Source organism: Pithys albifrons, chromosome 21, assembly GCF_047495875.1.
Source record: "Pithys albifrons albifrons isolate INPA30051 chromosome 21, PitAlb_v1, whole genome shotgun sequence".
NCBI lineage: Eukaryota > Metazoa > Chordata > Aves > Passeriformes > Thamnophilidae > Pithys > Pithys albifrons.
In genome coordinates, this window is record NC_092478.1 from 11,604,506 (window position 1) to 11,625,575 (window position 21,070).

Genomic DNA, 21,070 nt, shown 5'->3' on the forward strand with positions numbered 1-21,070 from the left:
AGGTATCCTTGGATCTTGGGTAAATATACACAGCTCCTAAGCAGCAACCCTCTCCCTTCTAAATGTTGTCATTCACCAGCACTGGCTCCAGTTTCTCAAACACGATTTCATTCCATTTAAAACAATGTCTTCTGATGCACAGAACCTTAACTTTCTGACTGCTGAATTTCAGTCACACTATGCTGCCCTAGCACCTCAGACACCCTCAGTAGCTACAGCTAACTGAGGGGATCCCAGGCTCACCGGGATTTTGCCACTTCCTTTGTCACCATCTTGTCCAAACCCTCAGTCTTACATACCAAAACTGACATTCACACATGGCTCTGACCTTGTTCTTTGCAGAAAACCATCATTTCTCTAACTCGGCATCACGGGCTGCACCTTTCAGACAAACTTTTGGAAGAACTTCAAAAGCCTGTTCTGCGTATTACTTTCAGAATAGACAGACTGCACCAAAGACTTTACAAAATCCAAACACTGTCGTTGATTTTTCTTTCTCACCCCTTTTTTGTGAGGATCAGCAGTAGGTAACTTCATTTTACAGAACACAGACAAGAATGCCTTCTCTCTGTGCCTATCTAAACCACAAATGCCATTTAAGTTCGACTGTTACCTGCAGTTTTTGGTCACTGTCTCTAGAACTTTTCATAAATACTAACCTTCATGAACAACAGATTCAATCTATTCAGCAAAACCAGGTGCAACTTGCAGCACCTCTCTTACAGAAAGTTGTAAAGAAGAACAGATTTGAGAAAAGGGTGCGTAACAAAACCTGATTCTGACTCAAAGGCCGCACTCAGCATCTGTAGCTGTAAAATTCAAGTCAAAACCAAGGCAAAGTCAGTGTCTCACCCATTTCCTATCACACTTCCCTTTTCTCATCCTCTCTCTTCACAGTCAGGCACAAAGCTCATGGCATTATGCTTAGGAAGAAAACTACCTGGGTACTTCCTCTCAAATAGGTAGAGTTAGTAGTCCAGTCAGCACGAGCAAGGAACTTTATTCTCCCTTATCAAGACACGTGCTCTTAAATTTCATGCAATGGTACCCTTAACTATGGGGATAGGTACCTTCAAAGCAAAACTAACAGGATTTGCAAGAAGCAGCATTGCTGCTAGCTTAACCTGGCTTTTGAAAACACACAGTTTGGGCTGGAGAGCCTTGGAGCTTCGAACAAAGCTAGCTGGAGAACGATGTCCTTCTTGCATCCTGTCAAAGCACTACATGTCGGGTGAGGAGCACCTTCAAGTGCCATTCATGATTCAAAATAATGACGACTCCCATCCCAGTCTGCTTATAGCATGCCTCAGAGTGGTGGGATTTGGGAGATGGAAAGTAGAACAAGACAAAAATCACAGATGGCAACCTTGTGGAAATGTGAGTAGGAACGGTTGGAGAACATGTACAACTTCAACTAAAATGACATCTTTTCAAATATTGCAGTGAAAAAACCCCAATGATTACATTCATTTATTCTCACAAATAACATCTCACATCATCTTCTAATGGTATTTCCACATCTGTTCCTTCACTGCAATCACAACACCGAGAAGCTTCCTTTACACAAATAAAGAAAAACATATTCCTGACTGCACAGAACCTTATAGAAAGAGACAAGATGGGCTCTGTGTCCAGAAACCAAAGCTATCAAGGAATAACGGGGAGGCATAGGACTTGCAAAAAGTCCAATGGGAAGCACCTTTAACCAGGGCAACTACAGTGTGTGGATGCATTTCTGTGGAGAACTCTACATAAGAGACCGTGAAAGAACACCACCAAAGAGATCCCAACTTTCTGTGTGTCCATTTAGGTGGTCACTTTGAAGAACACAAACAACAGAGGGTAGCCTATGATGATGATTATAAAGCTGCAATGGAGAGCACTCTGGACTCTGAACCCCAGGGTCCTGAGTTCAAGTCTCAGTAGGGACTGTCCCCTGGGCAGTTCAATGCCTCCGTGCCATCCGATCCCGCCAGATCTTCGATGCTCAGCAGGGTCAGCCCTGGTTAGTACCGGATGCCTTGACAGTCCCGAGGACTTCACTGTCACTGTCCAAGCTCACACAGTCGTGGCAGATGGACCTTCGGACTTAAACTTAAAGGCCAGTTCTGGGCAAGCTGTGCCTCACCTAAAAAATGCACTGCACTGGCTGGAAGGGCACACCCACGTGGGAGAGCCCTTCCCAAATGTTCGTTTGCGGAGTTTGGTCATACATATGTACACATATACAAAACGCTCTGGGCTCTTAAATAAATGCTTGCACTCCGGAATCATAAGATTGCCCAAAACATTTTTATAAAACAAAGCAGAGAGATAAAATAATCTTTAATTTTTCTCTTACCAGCATTGGACTCTCTCTCTTTCCTTCTCCCAGTACTGGCAGCTTCACTAGTTGAGTCGATGCTCTTCGGTCTCTCCTTAGCGGGCACGTAGTCATCGTCATCTTAAAGAAACATAAAAATATCACTGGTTTAATGTCCACAGAACTCATGTGCAACACTGGAACTGCTTTGAATTTCATAACTCTAATCTAAGTATTAGACTGGGCTTATCAGGGCATCAAATTGCCCCCAAAATTAACTATCTGAATAACTTTAGAAAGCTCCAGTTCCTACCTGTGCTGCTACCTGTGTAGGAACAACCTGTGCAACAGAGCCTCTGCAAGGCACAAGAAAGCACAAAGCAAAGCTGCTTCTGTACTTCCTGAGGAAAACAACATTGTGTTTTGAAACGTGACTGCACATCTCACAATCATAAAATGACAAGGCAACAGCAAAAGAAATCAGGAAACTAATTGTGCAGACACAGACTACATTTTTTCATATAACCAGAGGTAGAATCCTTCCACTAGGAACTCTCAAAACACAGCACCGAGGTTTTGTCTACAACAGATCAAAGATGCTCAAACCTGTTTGGAAACACTGCAACAGTAAGGGATGCAAATGAAAAGCCATTTAACAGGTCAACTCTGCCTTAAACACACACAAGTGGACAGACAGGAAAACTGAAACCCCAGGAATTTTTCAGTGAGCTGCTACTCAGCCAGTCACTTCCCAATCCACCTCAATCCTCCCCTATGTTAAGAAGTTTTTAAGACTCTCCAATTCCCAATATCTGCAACCTTAAGAGAAAACATATGGTTTGAACAAAAAACGAAAATTAATTTCACATACAGAACAGCATGCACCCAGGTCACTAAGGGTATACTTTACTTAGGAAGATATTGACGTATCTTGCACTTATGCAGTTGTATCACATTCTGTCAGACAAAACCCTTTCAGACCATTTTACTTTGGGTAAAGGTATTTAAACAGCCACAGGACTTTGTGAGTCGTCTCTGTTTTTTCTGTTGAGGTAATGTAAGAGTTATGCCTAATGCGCTGAACAAGTGAACTGACCTTCAAGAGTGACCTCAACTTCAGGATTCTCAAGGTCCTCACTTGTTTCTGAGTCATGCTGGAAGGAATCTGAAAGCGAAAAACAGGGCACCTGAATGATGGTCACAGACAAGAGTTTTCTAACCAAACACTCCATGATTAAATTAAATTAACATTTAAATTAACATTTGTCAAAGAAGCCCCCTGCGCCCACTGCAGGCAACAAAAGCAGAGCCAAAGAGATTTTACCCTAAACCTTGAAGCAATTCCAGATAAAGGTAAGAAGGTGAGGATTTACACTTTCTAAACTGCTAGTGCAGAGCTGGTGCTAATGACAGTAGGAAATTCCTTATTATTGGCTTCCATAGGTTTAAAATAACTTCTTGAATTTTCCCATTATTATTGTGAGAGAGGCTGTCAGTCCTGGAGGGGGAAGGTGTATGGTTCACTAGAAGGAGGGTTCCCTGAGGTGGTGGCCAGTGACTAAGCCACACAAAAGACTGTCAGATGGGCTGCGCATACAAACAAAGGGCTTGGGGAAAGTCTCATTGGCTCTTTCCCAGTGCAGGGCTGTGGCCCTGGAGGGAGGGCCAGAGGGTGGCTGGAAAGAGATGGAGGGGAACAGGGGCAGGAGTTTGGGTTTGGGGGAGAGGTTTTTGCTCACTTCTTCCCTGCCTCAGGAGTGCTGGATTTCCACAAGTCTCTGGTCCCATTGGCTTTGGCGCTCAGCTGTTGCCTTGCCAGGGCTAACAGTAGCTCTGGGAGGCTCCTGACTCACCCTGACCCCATATACCCTCTGCTGTCTTCTCTGCGGACTGTCACCACTGTCTGGGCTCGCTCCACACTCACCGGCAGCTGGTGCCATCTACAGAGGAGGTTCTAACTCCAGGCACACACCACTGCCCACGATGCTACTGGTCCCCGCACAGCCCCGGCCCCATGCCATTCCCACCAGACCAGTGTGAGAGGCACTGCCCCCTGCCGGCTCTGCTGAGAACTGCAACACGGGGCAACAGGACAGACTGCGTTAGAACTCTTGGCTGCTCTTTCTCAATTTTATTTTTTTTTTGGTATTCTATATATTTTACTAATGAACACTACTCCTTTTCTTCCAACTTTTTTTTTTCATGGAAAAACAGTAAATTTCCAAGTTATGTTAATATGGGGGAGGAAATCTTTATATTGCAGGATCATTCCTGCCTTCCTTGGAACGCATTTCTGTTTTTAAATTAAGTCATTGCCATACTCACTTTTCAAAAAACAGCACAGAAACAAAAGAATATTTAATTTTTCTCTCACCAACATTGGACTCTCTCACTTTCCTTCCCCCAGTACTGGCAGCTTCACTAGTTGAGTCGACGCTTTTCGGTCTCTTGTTAGGGGGCACGTAGTCATCGTCATCTTAAAGAAACATAAAAATATCACTGGTTTAATGTCCACAGAACTCATGTGCAACACTGGAACTGCTTTGAATTTCAAAACTCTAATGCAAGTATTAGACTGGGCTTATCAGGGCATCGAATTCCCCTAAAAATTAATTATCTGAGTAACTTTAGAAAGCTCCAGTTCCCACCTGTGCTGCTACCTGTGTAGGAACAACCTGTGTAACAGAGCCTCTGCAAGGCACAAGAAAGCACAAAGCAAAGCTGCTTCTGTACTTCCTGAGGAAAACAACATTGTGTTTTGAAACATGACTGCACATCTCACAACCATAAAATGACCAAGAAAAAGTAAAAGAAATCAGGAAACTAATTGTGCAGACACAGACTGAAGATTAGTAGGGGGTTTTGACTTAGGAAGGTTTTGAAGCTGCAGGCTAGGCCTTGTAGCTGGTACTTTTTGGTACCGAGATGAGAACACTGAAAGTTAAGTAGTCCTGTGAGAAAGACCAGCAGACTAGTAAAAACAAAATGAGATAAGAAGGGTTTGAGAGAAGCAGGCATGAAAAAAAGAATGTGGAGGAGATAAATTTTTCACACAACAAAGAACATCTGGGCAGAAATAACATCCAATTAGAAGCTGTAATAAAGGTTATGGACGTCGCGATACAACCTCTAGAGTTTGGCTTTGGGCGGGATTTTACAATATATATTGTGGAACTTGGAGTTAGAATGTACTTCCTGGCTTGCCTTTTTTTATTCTTTCCTTTTCTTTCTTCATGGAGTGATTTAATAAACTATCTCGTGTGTGACACCTCTGTGTTCTGTCCCTCTTCTTCAGCCACCACAACCTACAGAGTTATCCACATTTGGTGCTACCGTGTGACGTTTTTCCTTTTTTGCTACTTTACGAATTTTGCACCACATTTGGTACTTTCTGTGTGAGTTTTTCTTTAAGAACTTAGAACCACAGCAGACTACACTTTTTTATCTAACTGGAGGTAAATCCTTCCACTAGGAACTCTCAAAACACAGCACCGAGGTTTTGTCTACAACAGATCAAAGGTGCTCAAACCTGTTTGGAAACACTGCAACAGTAAGGGATGCAAATGAAAAGCCATTTAACAGGTCAACTCTGCCTTAAACACACACAAGTGGACAGACAGGAAAACTGAAACCCCAGGAATTTTTCAGTGAGCTGCTACTCAGCCAGTCACTTCCCAATCCACCTCAATCCTCCCCTATGTTAAGGACGTTTTAAGACTCTCCAATTCCCAATATCTGCAACCTTAAGAGAAAATATATGGTTTCAACAAAGAAAATTTCACATACAGAACAGCATGCACCCAGGTCACTAAGGGTACAATTTACTTAGGAAGATATTGACGTATCTTGCACTTATGCACTTGTATCACATTCTGTCAGACAAAACCCTTTCAGACCATTTTACTTTGGGCTAAAGGCCTTTTCATATACACAGGACTTAATGACTCTTCTCTTCTTACCTTTTCTGGTGAGGCAACGTAAGAGTTATCTTACTGCTGGAGGTAAAAGTATTGTCAGAAGCATTAACTTTGTCCTAGATGTCCTGTTTCCTAAACTGCTAATTGGGTGCTCTCAACCTTTATCTAGTTCCAGAAGCAAGCACTGCAAAAGCCAATCTCAGAAGTGTTTTAAAGCTGTTATGGGGACATGCAATTCACAAATACAAGAAATACAGCTGACTTCCAACTGAGATTCCAGCATGAAAACAACAGGGACATTGGTTAGTGGCTTTACTGCCATTCAGATGAGAAAGTGGGGTGCAAGTACAAAGGTTTTTCTTTCGTATTTCTCGACATGAGGCAAATAAATTGAAGCTTCACTTATGCCACCTGTAACACTGTCTTTATAACTAAAGTATGTTTATAAAACAATGTGTTCTTCAGAATGAAGCAATGCTATAACATCTTGTCTGTTCAAGGAGTATTTTCAATTAGCAACACTTGAAACACATATCAAAGATGCAAATTGCTGACAGGCTCCAATTCAAAACCAGACCAGTAAGTCCAATATGCTTCAGGATATTGTAACATCCAGGATGCAATTTCTGGACTAGACATCTTTACCAAAAAGTGCACAATCCAAACTGCAGCCAACGCTGGCACATAAGACTCTTTATTCAGTGCCAAGTAGTCTGGAAGGCAATTTTTTGGATATGAAAATGCCTAATGCACTGAAATCCATGAACTGACCTTCGCCAGAGAACGCGACGTCGGAATCCTCACTTGTTTCTGAGGAGTCATGCTGGGAGGCACCTGAAGGAGAAAAACAGGGCAGCTGAATGATGGACACAGACAAGAGTTTTCTAACCAAACACTCCATGACTTGGCATTTAAATTAACATTTCTCAAAGAAGCCCCTTGCGCTCACTGCAGACAACTCTTCGGACCCAGAGAAGGACCAGAGACTCAACAGGAGGAGACTACCACTCTCAACCAGTCTGCAACCGTTACCCACACCAAAAAGTTTTTTCTTTCCTTTTACCATGGGCTAAGTGGCACCCTCCTGTGGGGCTCAGCAAAGAACCTAACAAACACCAATCTGTTTGTGCCCTGGGGCGCTGGGTTATACTTCTGGTTTTTGTGGGTTAAAGCAAATTTCTCTTTGAATCACTGTATTTATTGTAATGTTTTTATTAAATTGTAATTCTGACTTAGAATCTCTTTATGACTTGGGTTCATTTCTCCTGCCAGTTTACCTTTAAACCAGCACACATGAGAAGCACTTTTAAGCAGAGTAACTGTAGTGTGTGGCTGTATTTCTGTGGAGAACTCTACATAAGAGACCATGAAAGAACACCACCAAAGAGATCCCAACTTTCTGTGTGTCCATTTAGGTACTCACTTTGAAGAACACAAACAACAGAGGGTAGCCCACGATGATGATTATACTGCTGCAATACATCTACATGGAGCCCTGGGCTCTCAAATGAATGCTTGCACTCCTGCAGCATGAGATTGCCCAATACCTTTTTATAAAACAAAGTATAGAGAAAAAATAATCTTTAATTTTTTTCTTACCAACATTGGACTCTCTCCCTTTCCTTCTCCCAGTACTGGCAGCTTTACTGGTTGACCTAGTTGTCCTTGTGCGTTTCAGTCTCTCCTTAGGGGGCACATAGTCATCGTCATCTGAAAGAAACATAAAAATATCACTGGTTTAATGTTCACAGAACTCATGTGCAACACTGGAACTGCTTTGAATTTCAAAGCTCTAATGCAAGTATTGCACTAGGCTTATCAGGACATCAAACTGTCCAAAAAATTTGTTATCTGAATAACTTCAGAAAGCTCCAGTTCCTACCTGTGTAGGAACAATCTGTGTAACAGAGCCTCTGCAAGGCACTAGACAGACAAATGCGAACTGGAATCTTCTTAGGGAAAAAAGGCTAATAGGAAGGCATATGTCCAGTGCAAGAAGGTCAAGGGACAAAAGAATTCAGAGATGTTGCTTGCTACTGTATGGAGAAAATTCTTACCACCAAAGCTCAACTGGAGTTGAAACTGGGCAGATATGTGGGGGACATGAAAAACCGTTTTCTCAAATATATTAATGCCATTAGGCAATACAGAAGTATCATTGGCCTGGTACATAATGAGGATGGTCTTCTCCCAAACAGGGACAGAGACAAGGCACAGGTGTTCCTCGCTTTCTTTGCCTCTGTCTTCAACAAAGATGATGAATCAAGGGGCTCTCAGCAACCTGATCTGTAGAACCCTGACTTCAAAAAGTATCAACTCCCAGTGAACCCTGAAACTCTTAGGGATCTGCTGCTTCAGCTGGATCCCTACAGATCTATGAGGTCTGCTGAAATTCACTGAAGAATCCTCAAAAAGCCATTGACACCATCACAAAAGCTGTCTCGATGATTTTTGACTGGTCTTGGGAATCTGGAGAGGTCCCAGATGACTGGAAGTTGGCAAAAGTTGCCCCATTTTTCAAGGGCAAGAAGCAGGACCATGGAAACTACAGACATGTCACTTTCACTTCAGTGCCTCCTAAAGTTATGGAGAAGATTATTCTGAGAAGTCTTGAAAAACACCTTAAAGACAATGCAGTCATGCTGTCACAGCCAGCACAGATTCATGAAAGGAAAGTCCTGCTTATCAAACCTGATTTCTTTCTATGACAAGTTAACCCATCTGGTTGATCAAGGGAAACCAGTTGATGTGATCTTTTTGGATTTCAATAAAGCTTTTGATCCTGTCTCTTCCAAGATCCTTCTGGACAAACTGCCCAGCCCACAGCTGCATAAACACATCATGTGGGGAGTGAGCAATTGTCTCACAAGTCAAGCACAGAGGATGACAGTGACTGGGGTGGCATCAGACTGGTGACCTGTCACTAGTGAGGTTCCACACGGCTCCATCCTGGGCCCTGTGCTCTTCAACATCTTCATCAATGACTTGGACGCAGGACTGGAAGGGACACTGAGCAAGTCTGCAGATGTGCCAAAACTGAAAGGAGCTGTTGAGTGCCTTGAGGGCAGAGAGGGCCTGCAGAGAGATCTGGATAAATCAGAGGGCTGAGAATCACCAACCATAGCAAGTTCAACAAAAAGTGATGGATTCTGCACCTGGAATGGGGCAACCCCAGATGTCCAGACAGACTTGGAATGAGGTGCTGGAAAGCAGTGCTAGGATAGGGACCTGGAGGTCCTGGTCAGTGGCCAGTTGGCCACAAGTCAGCAGTGCCCTGGAGCCAGGAGGGACATCACTGTCCTGGGGGGCATCAGACCCGGCATTGCTGGCCAGGCCAGGGAGGGGATTGTCCCACTCTGCTCTGCACTGGGGGAGCCTCACCCGTAATACTGGGCCAGTTTTGGTCACTGCAATATCGGAAAGACATTGAGCCATTAGAGAGTGTCCAAAGGAGGCAACGAAGATGGGGAAGGGCCTTGCGGGGCAGTGTGTGAGGAGTGGCTGAGGGCACTTGGTCTGTTCAGCTGGAGAAGAGGAGACTGAGGGGAGACCTCATTGCAGGTACAGTTTCCTCGGGAGGGGCAGAGGAGGGCCAGGAACTGATCTCCTCCTAGTGCTGACCGGTGACAGGACCCCATGGAAAGGACTGAAGCAGTGTAAGGGGAGGATTAGGTTGGATCTTAGAAAAAGGTTCTTTCCCCAGAGGGTCACGGGGCACGAAGCATGCTTCCCAGGACAGTCAACACAGCACCAAGGCTATGCTCAAAAACCATTTAGATAATAATTTCAGACAAATGGTGTGGTTCCTGAGAAAGTCCACTGAAGGGTTAAGAATGAGACTCTATAATCACTGCGGGTTACAGCCAACTCAGCATACGCACTGATTTTGAAACATTACCACAGATCTAACAAGCATAAAATGACAAGGCAATAGTAAAAGAAATCAGGAAACTAATTGTGCAGACACAGACTACATTTTTTCATATAACCAGAGGTAGAATCCTTCCACTAGGAACTCTCAAAACACAGCACCGAGGTTTCGTCTACAACAGATCAAAGGTGCTCAAACCTGTTTGGAAACACTGCAACAGTAAGGGATGCAAATGAAAAGCCATTTAACAGGTCAACTCTGCCTTAAACACACACAAGTGGACAGACAGGAAAACTGAAAACTCAGGAATTTTTCAGTGAGCTGCTACTCAGCCAGTCACTTCCCAATCCACCTCAATCCTCCCCTATGTTAAGGACTTTTTAAGACTCTCCAATTCCCAATATCTGCAACCTTAAGAGAAAACATATGGTTTCAACAAAGAAAATTTCACATACAGAACAGCATGCACACAGGTCACTAAGGGTACAATTTACTTAGGAAGATATTGACGTATCTTGCACTTATGCAGTTGTATCACATTCTGTCAGACAAAACCCTTTCAGACCATTTTACTTTGGGCTAAAGGCCTTTTCATATACACAGGACTTAATGACTCTTCTCTTCTTACCTTTTCTGGTGAGGCAACGTAAGAGTTATCTTACTGCTGGAGGTAAAAGTATTGTCAGAAGCATTAACTTTGTCCTAGATGTCCTGTTTCCTAAACTGCTAATTGGGTGCTCTCAACCTTTATCTAGTTCCAGAAGCAAGCACTGCAAAAGCCAATCTCAGAAGTGTTTTAAAGCTGTTATGGGGACATGCAATTCACAAATACAAGAAATACAGCTGACTTCCAACTGAGATCCCAGCATGAAAACAACAGGGACATCGGTCAGTTGCTTTACTACAGTATGTTTATAAAACAATGTGTTCTTCAGAATGAAGCAATGCTATAACATCTTGTCTGTTCAAGGAGTATTTTCAATTAGCAACACTTGAAACACATATCAAAGATGCAAATTGCTGACAGGCTCCAATTCAAAACCAGACCAGTAAGTCCAATATGCTTCAGGATATTGTAACATCCAGGATGCAATTTCTGGACTAGACATCTTTACCAAAAAGTGCACAATCCAAACTGCAGCCAACGCTGGCACATAAGACTCTTTATTCAGTGCCAAGTAGTCTGGGCAGTGGAAGGCAATTTTTTGGATATGAATATGCCTAATGCACTGAAATCCATGAACTGACCTTCGCCAGAGAACTCAACGTCGGAATCCTCACTTGTTTCTGAGGAGTCATGCTGGGAGGCACCTGAAGGAGAAAAACAGGGCAGCTGAATGATGGACACAGACAAGAGTTTTCTAACCAAACACTCCATGACTTGGCATTTAAATTAACATTTCTCAAAGAAGCCCCTTGCGCTCACTGCAGGCAACAGAAGCAGAACCAAAGAGATTTTACCCTAAACCTTGAAGCAATTCCAGACAACGGAGCTGAGGATTACACTTGCTAAACTGTGTGTGCAGCAGTGCAGAGCTGGTGCTAACAACAGTAGGAAATGCCTTACTCTTGCCTTACTACGGTTAAAACAATCATAAATATTTTTCCCTTTGTGATCAAGGATTACTGAATATATAAACAGACACTGTGTGCCACCACTGACTATGCACTTTTTCACCATTTATATGCACTCGTGCTTGTTGCACTGTGATTTCTGTAACAGGCTGTTTAACGGGTGGCAAAGGCCAACAGTGAAACATGGGAGGGAAATTCATGACCACAAATGCTTTCACTGGGGCAGTGTGCACCAACAAAACAAACAGGATTAGACTGATCAAGAAAATTACATCAGAAACTATACCAAAATTAAGTAGCCGTGGTTGAAGGAGCATTTTTTAGTTATTCCAGCACACTAATGCTGCACCTGTGCATTCGGAAGCATGTCTGCTTTCAGATCTTTGTAAGCTGGACCATGGTATCACTTTGGGAGCAAGTCTCAAAGGACGCTCTCTTTCAAAGGCTCTGCACATGATGTTGTGTATAGTAGAGACGGGGCAGCCTCTACAGAGACACCTAACCGGAGTGTATTTAAACTATGTCAAATATATTGTCCCCCCATGAAAAACAGAGTATGATGTTTTGGTCTAACTCTGAGTGAGTGCTGGGTAGATAACCACCAAATGCAAGGTACAACAAAGGAAATGAATTAGATCGTATTTTACGAGACGTGAAGATAAAGTCATAAAACCCATAAAAACAGCTGTCACATCAACTCATCGCTTAGAACCTTTTCTGAGAGCATCAGAAAAGAACAAAAAAAACATGAACAATTTTTGGAGGACAGTCACAACACTGACAAATGGTCCATCCAGTCCAGTACCAAATCCCTGAGAAATAGTCATAATTAAGAGACTTGTGCAAAAATCCAAAGCAGATGGTCACAAATTTCTGGAAGAAAAATCCCAGATGGGACACCTCTTTTTAAGGCACATTAAACCAAGTGTTTCAAACATTAAAGCAAGGGTTTTTTAACCAAGTATTATCATCACTAGGTATCCTTGGATCTTGGGTAAATATACACAGCTCCTAAGCAGCAACCCTCTCCCTTCTAAATGTTGTCATTCACCAGCACTGGCTCCAGTTTCTCAAACACGATTTCATTCCATTTAAAACAATGTCTTCTGATGCACAGAACCTTAACTTTCTGACTGCTGAATTTCAGTCACACTATGCTGCCCTAGCACCTCAGACACCCTCAGTAGCTACAGCTAACTGAGGGGATCCCAGGCTCACCGGGATTTTGCCACTTCCTTTGTCACCATCTTGTCCAAACCCTCAGTCTTACATACCAAAACTGACATTCACACATGGCTCTGACCTTGTTCTTTGCAGAAAACCATCATTTCTCTAACTCGGCATCACGGGCTGCACCTTTCAGACAAACTTTTGGAAGAACTTCAAATGCCTGTTCTGTGTATTACTTTCAGAATACACAGACTGCACCAAAGACTTTACAAAATCCAAACACTGTCGTTGATTTTTCTTTCTCACCCCTTTTTTGTGAGTATCAGCAGTAAGTAACTTCATTTTACAGAACACAGACAAGAATGCCTTCTCTCTGTGCCTATCTAAACCACAAATGCCATTTAAGTTCGACTGTTACCTGCAGTTTTTGGTCACTGTCTCTAGAACTTTTCATAAATACTAACCTTCATGAACAACAGATTCAATCTATTCAGCAAAACCAGGTGCAACTTGCAGCACCTCTCTTACAGAAAGTTGTAAAGAAGAACAGATTTGAGAAAAGGGTGCGTAACAAAACCTGATTCTGACTCAAAGGCCGCACTCAGCATCTGTAGCTGTAAAATTCAAGTCAAAACCAAGGCAAAGTCAGTGTCTCACCCATTTCCTATCACACTTCCCTTTTCTCATCCTCTCTCTTCACAGTCAGGCACAAAGCTCATGGCATTATGCTTAGGAAGAAAACTACCTGGGTACTTCCCCTCAAATAGGTAGAGTTAGTAGTCCAGTCAGCACGAGCAAGGAACTTTATTCTCCCTTATCAAGACACGTGCTCTTAAATTTCATGCAATGGTACCCTTAACTATGGGGATAGGTACCTTCAAAGCAAAACTAACAGGATTTGCAAGAAGCAGCATTGCTGCTAGCTTAACCTGGCTTTTGAAAACACACAGTTTGGGCTGGAGAGCCTTGGAGCTTCGAACAAAGCTAGCTGGAGAACGATGTCCTTCTTGCATCCTGTCAAAGCACTACATGTCGGGTGAGGAGCACCTTCAAGTGCCATTCATGATTCAAAATAATGACGACTCCCATCCCAGTCTGCTTATAGCATGCCTCAGAGTGGTGGGATTTGGGAGATGGAAAGTAGAACAAGACAAAAATCACAGATGGCAACCTTGTGGAAATGTGAGAAGGAACGGTTGGAGAACATGTACAACTTCAACTAAAATGACATCTTTTCAAATATTGCAGTGAAAAAACCCCAATGATTACATTCATTTATTCTCACAAATAATATCTCACATCATCTTCTAATGGTATTTCCACATCTGTTCCTTCACTGCAATCACAACACCGAGAAGCTTCCTTTACACAAATAAAGTAAAAACATATTCCTGACTGCACAGAACCTTATAGAAAGAGACAAGATGGTCTCTGTGTCCAGAAACCAAAGCTATCAAGGAATAACGGGGAGGCATAGGACTAGCAAAAAGTCCAATGGGAAGCACCTTTAACCAGGGCAACTACAGTGTGTGGATGCATTTCTGTGGAGAACTCTACATAAGAGACCATGAAAGAACACCACCAAAGAGATCCCAACTTTCTGTGTGTCCATTTAGGTGTTCACTTTAAAGAACACAAACAACAGAGGGTAGCCTATGATGATGATTATACAGCTGCAACACATGTACATGGAGCTCTGGGCTCTTAAATTAGTGCTTGCACTCCTGCACCATGAGATTGCCCAATACCTTTTCATAAAAGAAAGCAGAGAGATAATCTTTAATTTTTCTCTTACCAGCATTGGACTCTCTCTCTTTCCTTCTCCCAGTACTGGCAGCTTCACTAGTTGAGTCGATGCTCTTCGGTCTCTCCTTAGCGGGCACGTAGTCATCGTCATCTTAAAGAAACATAAAAATATCACTGGTCTAATGTCCACAGAACTCATGTGCAACACTGGAACTGCTTTGAATTTCATAACTCTAATCTAAGTATTAGACTGGGCTTATCAGGGCATCAAATTGCCCCCAAAATTAACTATCTGAATAACTTTAGAAAGCTCCAGTTCCTACCTGTGCTGCTACCTGTGTAGGAACAACCTGTGCAACAGAGCCTCTGCAAGGCACAAGAAAGCACAAAGCAAAGCTGCTTCTGTACTTCCTGAGGAAAACAACATTGTGTTTTGAAACGTGACTGCACATCTCACAATCATAAAATGACCAGGCAACAGCAAAAGAAATCAGGAAACTAATTGTGCAGACACAGACTACATTTTTTCATATAACCAGAGGTAGAATCCTTCCACTAGGAACTCTCAAAACACAGCACCGAGGTTTTGTCTACAACAGATCAAAGATGCTCAAACCTGTTTGGAAACACTGCAACAGTAAGGGATGCAAATGAAAAGCCATTTAACAGGTCAACTCTGCCTTAAACACACACAAGTGGACAGACAGGAAAACTGAAAACTCAGGAATTTTTCAGTGAGCTGCTACTCAGCCAGTCACTTCGCAATCCACCTCAATCCTCCCCTATGTTAAGGACTTTTTTAGGCTCTCCAATTCCCAGTATCTGCAACCTTAAGAGAAAACACATGTTTTGAACAAAAAAAGAAAATTAATTTCACATACAGAACAGCATGCACCCAGGTCACTAAGGGTACAATTTACTTAGGAAGATATTGACGTATCTTGCACTTATCCAGTTGTATCACATTCTGTCAGACAAAACCCTTTCAGAGCATTTAACTTTGGGCTAAAGGCCTTTTCATATGTGTGTGTGTGGCTCGGCTTTGCGAACGAAGATTTGGGCAGGGCTGTCCCCACGTGCCCTTCCAGCCTGCACAGTGGATTTTAGGTGAGGCTCAGCGTGCCCAGAACTGGCCCCACTGTTTAAGTCCTGAGGTTCACCTGCCACGGCCGAGCGAGCTTGGACAGTGCCAGTGAAGTCCTCAGGACTAGAACCTACAGCCCCCGGCATTTCCCAGGAGGTCTCCCATCCAAGTACTAATCTGGGGCTGACCCTGCTGAGCTTCCGAGATCTGACGGGATCGGGAGGCATTTAACTGCCTTTTCATATACACAGGACTTAATGACTCTTCTCTTCTTACCTTTTCTGGTGAGGCAACTTAAGAGTTATCTTACTGCTGCAGTATAGAAAGGTAAAAGCATTGCCAGAAGCATTAACTTTGTCCTAGATGTCCTGTTTCCTAAACTGCTAATTGGGTGCTCTCAACCTTTATCTAGTTCCAGAGCAAGCACTGCCAAAGCCAATCTCAGAAGTGTTTTAAAGCTGTTATGGGACATGCAATTCACAAATACAAGGAATACAGCTGACTTCCAACTGAGATCCCAGCATGAAAACAACAGGGACATCGGTCAACTGACTGTGCCTCTGAGATGTGTTAAGTGTAAAGGAGAGGAGGGGTTGCCCAACCCTTAGAGAGGGGAGATTTTCTCATACTTTACTGCAATACTGTAAGGGGATTCAGGAGTCTGTATAAACATCATTTCAACTTTAGAGTCTCCTGGTTTCTTACTTGTGGACACCAATGAGTTAATGGAGTAGCTACACCACCAGCTGGAAAATAACAAGTACTCAATGGCTATGACATGACCCCTGGAAAGAAGTGGAGAACTTTTAGAAAAGTAAGTATGTTAGGGATTATTTTAAGTAAACAACAGGTTAGGGTCAGAAGACCTTGTATGTTATATGAAAACCAAAATCATATCATATCGCTTCCATGATCAAAGACTTTCCCAGTATGATTGAAGGATTATAAACTGATAAAAGCTCAAATATACAAACAAGAAATCGATTCAGCATCCCAAGCTGTGTCATTTTCTATGGGATGTGACACTTATTCACACAAAATTTAGAAGCTTGGTTCTCTGTGGTTTTATCATCACCACAACCATAGCAAATATACATGTTCATCATCTCAATATCAGGATAAGACACTGATTAATGAAGCTGCCTCACCAAAACAGGAGGCAGTTTTCCCAGGAACAGTTTCTCCCTGTGCTACACTGCAGCGAGAACACTTTTAAGGTGGTCAACCTGTTTTCACTAACTGATTTTCAGCAATAAGTCTATCAACTCGAGCTTCCAATTTTCCTCCTGTTTCCCTTTCAAAGGCTAACTAGGACGTCAGCACTTTATTTTCTGATTTCAAAATAGTATACTCAACATCAGAAATCCGTTGAGAAGCAGGTGAATTTTTACCGTCTTTTGCACAAGACAAACGTGCTCTTAAAACTGCACAAACTGCACCTTTACCCTTTCCTTCCATACATTCCTGCTCATCCTGACATTGTTCAATGCATTCCACAACGTTCTTTTTAATTGTTCAAAAGCTTTTAACCCGTTCTTCCCAATCTGGACAGAGGTACATTTGTATTTTTTGCAGTGGATTATCCATGATGACCTGGCTCACTGCACCAATTTTAATGTCACAAGAAGTGGGAGTTTGCACGGACCTTTAGAGAGGTAGATTTTTTTCAACCATTAGTGATTTATTTGCCTGTCAGTACCCCAGGAGAGCCGAAACACTTATGTCTGACCAGTCTGTTGGCATTCCGTAAGGGGACACTCCACTGAGCAGATTCACATGACTGAAGGGTGATTTGACTGCCCCTTATGGGAGGGCTCAGCCAACAGTGTGGAGCCCTCTCTTGGGCGTCCCCAGCATGTAATCTGCTGCTGGCAACTGCCAGCACCTGCAAAGGACTCACTTGAACAGTTTACGGAATAATGCCCTTGATTAATACAAATGGTGACAAGTTAATAAAGTTTGACATCATCAGTGATAGTGTCTGACTGCTAGAATGTGTTTAAAGCAATCTGCTGTACTACAAAGCAAACACAAACACAAGCTCTAGTCCTAAAACCAGCATTTAGCATGAACAGAAACAGTTTCTTACCCAGCAGGCGTGCATATGCGAGGAAAGACAGGTTCAGCCCCTCGACTGATTGCAGTGGCGTCTTCTTCCCATTTTTGTCATGTTCTGCACTTCCTTTTATACTATCTCTTTAGGTTTAGGTGAAGCTTGAGGAACTTCTGTCATAAGTGCTTAACAGGCTAGTAGTTCTTGGCGTCTCTCTTTGTGGACAGATACTGACGTCTGAACTACGAAGTATCCCCATTTTCCCCTCCCTGCAGGGGTGTCTATGGAGGGACATCATGGCTCTCCACTCCACTCCTAAACTCCATCCCCCACTACAGGTGCTTATCTTTGTTTAGGGAACCTTTGTGGGGCATGTTGACCGCATTCCCTCCAGGGACGAGCAGCTGCATTTTACCATATTGTTCTTATTCTCCTCTAATTTATAACCTTATCCATCATTTCACAAGATGAGAAAGTGGGATGGTAAGTACAAAGGTTTTTCTTTCGTATTTTTCGATATGAGGCAATTAAATTAAGGCTTCACTTATGCCACCTGTAACACTGTCTTTATAACTAAAGTATGTTTATAAAACAATGTGTTCTTCAGAATGAAGCAATGCTATAACATCTTGTCTGTTCAAGGAGTATTTTCAATTAGCAACACTTGAAACACATATCAAAGATGCAAATTGCTGACAGGCTCCAATTCAAAACCAGACCAGTAAGTCCAATAAGCTTCAGGATATTGTAACATCCAGGATGCAATTTCTGGACTAAACATGTTTACCAAAAAGTGCACAATCCAAACTGCAGCCAACGCTGGCACATAAGACTCTTTATTCAGTGACAAGTAGTCTGGGCACTGGAAGGCAATTTTTTGGATATGAAAATGCCTAATGCACTGAAATCCATGAACTGACCTTCGATAGTGACCTCGACCTCAGGATCCTCAAGGTCCTCACTTGTTTCTGAGGAGACATGCTGGGAGGCACCTGAAGGAGAAAAACAGGGCAGCTGAATGATGGACACAGACAAGAGTTTTCTAACCAAACACTCCATGACTTGGCATTTAAATTAACATTTCTCAAAGAAGCCCCTTGCGCTCACTGCAGGCAACAGAAGCAGAACCAAAGAGATTTTACCCTAAACCTTGAAGCAATTCCAGACAACGGAGCTGAGGATTACACTTGCTAAACTGTGTGTGCAGCAGTGCAGAGCTGGTGCTAACAACAGTAGGAAATGCCTTACTCTTGCCTTACTACGGTTAATACAATCATAAATATTTTTCCCTTTGTTATTAAGGATTACTGAATATATAAACAGACACTGTGTGCCAGCACAGACTATGCACTTTTTCACTATTTACATGCACTCGTGCTTGTTGCACTGTGATTTCTGTAACAGGCTGTTTAACGGGTGGCAAAGGCCAACAGTGAAACATGGGAGGGAAATTCATGACCACAAATGCTTTCACTGGGGCAGTGTGCACCAACAAAACAAACAGGATTAGACTGATCAAGAAAATTACATCAGAAACTATACCAAAATTAAGTAGCCGTGGTTGAAGGAGCATTTTTTAGTTATTCCAGCACACTAATGCTGCACCTGTGCATTCGGAAGCATGTCTGCTTTCAGATCTTTGTAAGCTGGACCATGGTATCACTTTGGGAGCAAGTCTCAAAGGACGCTCTCTTTCAAAGGCTCTGCACATGATGTTGTGTATAGTAGAGACGGGGCAGCCTCTACAGAGACACCTAACCGGAGTGTATTTAAACTATGTCAAATATATTGTCCCCCCATGAAAAACAGAGTATGATGTTTTGGTCTAACTCTGAGTGAGTGCTGGGTAGATAACCACCAAATGCAAGGTACAACAAAGGAAATGAATTAGATCGTATTTTACGAGACATGAAGATAAAGTCATAAAAACCATAAAAACAGCTGTCACATCAACTCATCGCTTAGAACCTTTTCTGAGAGCATCAGAAAAGAACAAAAAAAACATGAACAATTTTTGGAGGACAGTCACAACACTGACAAATGGTCCATCCAGTCCAGTACCAAATCCCTGAGAAATAGTCATAATTAAGAGACTTGTGCAAAAATCCAAAGCACATGGTCACAAATTTCTGGAAGAAAACTCCCAGATGGGACACCTCTTTTTAAGGCACATTAAACCAAGTGTTTCAAACATTAAAGCAAGGGTTTTTTAACCAAGTATTATCATCACTAGGTATCCTTGGATCTTGGGTAAATATACACAGCTCCTAAGCAGCAACTCTCTCCCTTCTAAATGTTGTCATTCACCAGCACTGGCTCCAGTTTCTCAAACACGATTTCATTCCATTTAAAACAATGTCTTCTGATGCACAGAACCTTAACTTTCTGACTGCTGAATTTCAGTCACACTATGCTGCCCTAGCACCTCAGACACCCTCAGTAGCTACAGCTAACTGAGGGGATCCCAGGCTCACCGGGATTTTGCCACTTCCTTTGTCACCATCTTGTCCAAACCCTCAGTCTTACATACCAAAACTGACATTCACACATGGCTCTGACCTTGTTCTTTGCAGAAAACCATCATTTCTCTAACTCGGCATCACGGGCTGCACCTTTCAGACAAACTTTTGGAAGAACTTCAAATGCCTGTTCTGCGTATTACTTTCAGAATAGACAGACTGCACCAAAGACTTTACAAAATCCAAACACTGTCGTTGATTTTTCTTTCTCACCCCTTTTTTGTGAGGATCAGCAGTAAGTAACTTCATTTTACAGAACACAGACAAGAATGCCTTCTCTCTGTGCCTATCTAAACCACAAATGCCATTTAAGTTCGACTGTTACCTGCAGTTTTTGGTCACTGTCTCTAGAACTTTTCATAAATACTAACCTTCATGAACAACAGATTCAATCTATTCAGCAAAACCAGGTGCAACTTGCAGCACCTCTCTTACAGAAAATTGTAAAGAAGAACAGATTTGAGAAAAGGGTGCGTAACAAAACCTGATTCTGACTCAAAGGCCGCACTCAGCATCTGTAGCTGTAAAATTCAAGTCAAAACCAAGGCAAAGTCAGTGTCTCACCCATTTCCTATCACACTTCCCTTTTCTCATCCTCTCTCTTCACAGTCAGGCACAAAGCTCATGGCATTATGCTTAGGAAGAAAACTACCTGGGTATTTCCTCTCAAATAGGTAGAGTTAGTAGTCCAGTCAGCACGAGCAAGGAACTTTATTCTCCCTTATCAAGACACGTGCTCTTAAATTTCATGCAATGGTACCCTTAACTATGGGGATAGGTACCTTCAAAGCAAAACTAACAGGATTTGCAAGAAGCAGCATTGCTGCTAGCTT

The 21,070-nt window shown here is 42.6% G+C and overlaps 1 protein-coding gene across 9 annotated transcripts in view; it reads right to left on the reverse strand.

The window, feature by feature from the left end:
* Positions 1 to 21,070, reverse strand: part of GTF2I (general transcription factor IIi) — a 130,397-nt gene that overhangs the window by 44,204 nt on the left and 65,123 nt on the right. For 8 of the 9 annotated variants that reach the window (XM_071575231.1, XM_071575225.1, XM_071575224.1 and 5 more), the window contains 8 exons: positions 18,639 to 18,710; positions 14,631 to 14,732; positions 11,339 to 11,401; positions 7,819 to 7,929; positions 6,991 to 7,053; positions 4,677 to 4,778; positions 3,399 to 3,467; positions 2,342 to 2,443 (listed from right to left, as the gene is read on the reverse strand). In XM_071575231.1, coding sequence (XP_071431332.1) covers positions 2,342 to 2,443; positions 3,399 to 3,467; positions 4,677 to 4,778; positions 6,991 to 7,053; positions 7,819 to 7,929; positions 11,339 to 11,401; positions 14,631 to 14,732; positions 18,639 to 18,710 — 684 coding nt within the window. The remainder of the gene's footprint in view (positions 1 to 2,341; positions 2,444 to 3,398; positions 3,468 to 4,676; positions 4,779 to 6,990; positions 7,054 to 7,818; positions 7,930 to 11,338; positions 11,402 to 14,630; positions 14,733 to 18,638; positions 18,711 to 21,070) is intronic. The other variant, XM_071575229.1, reaches the window with a different exon arrangement.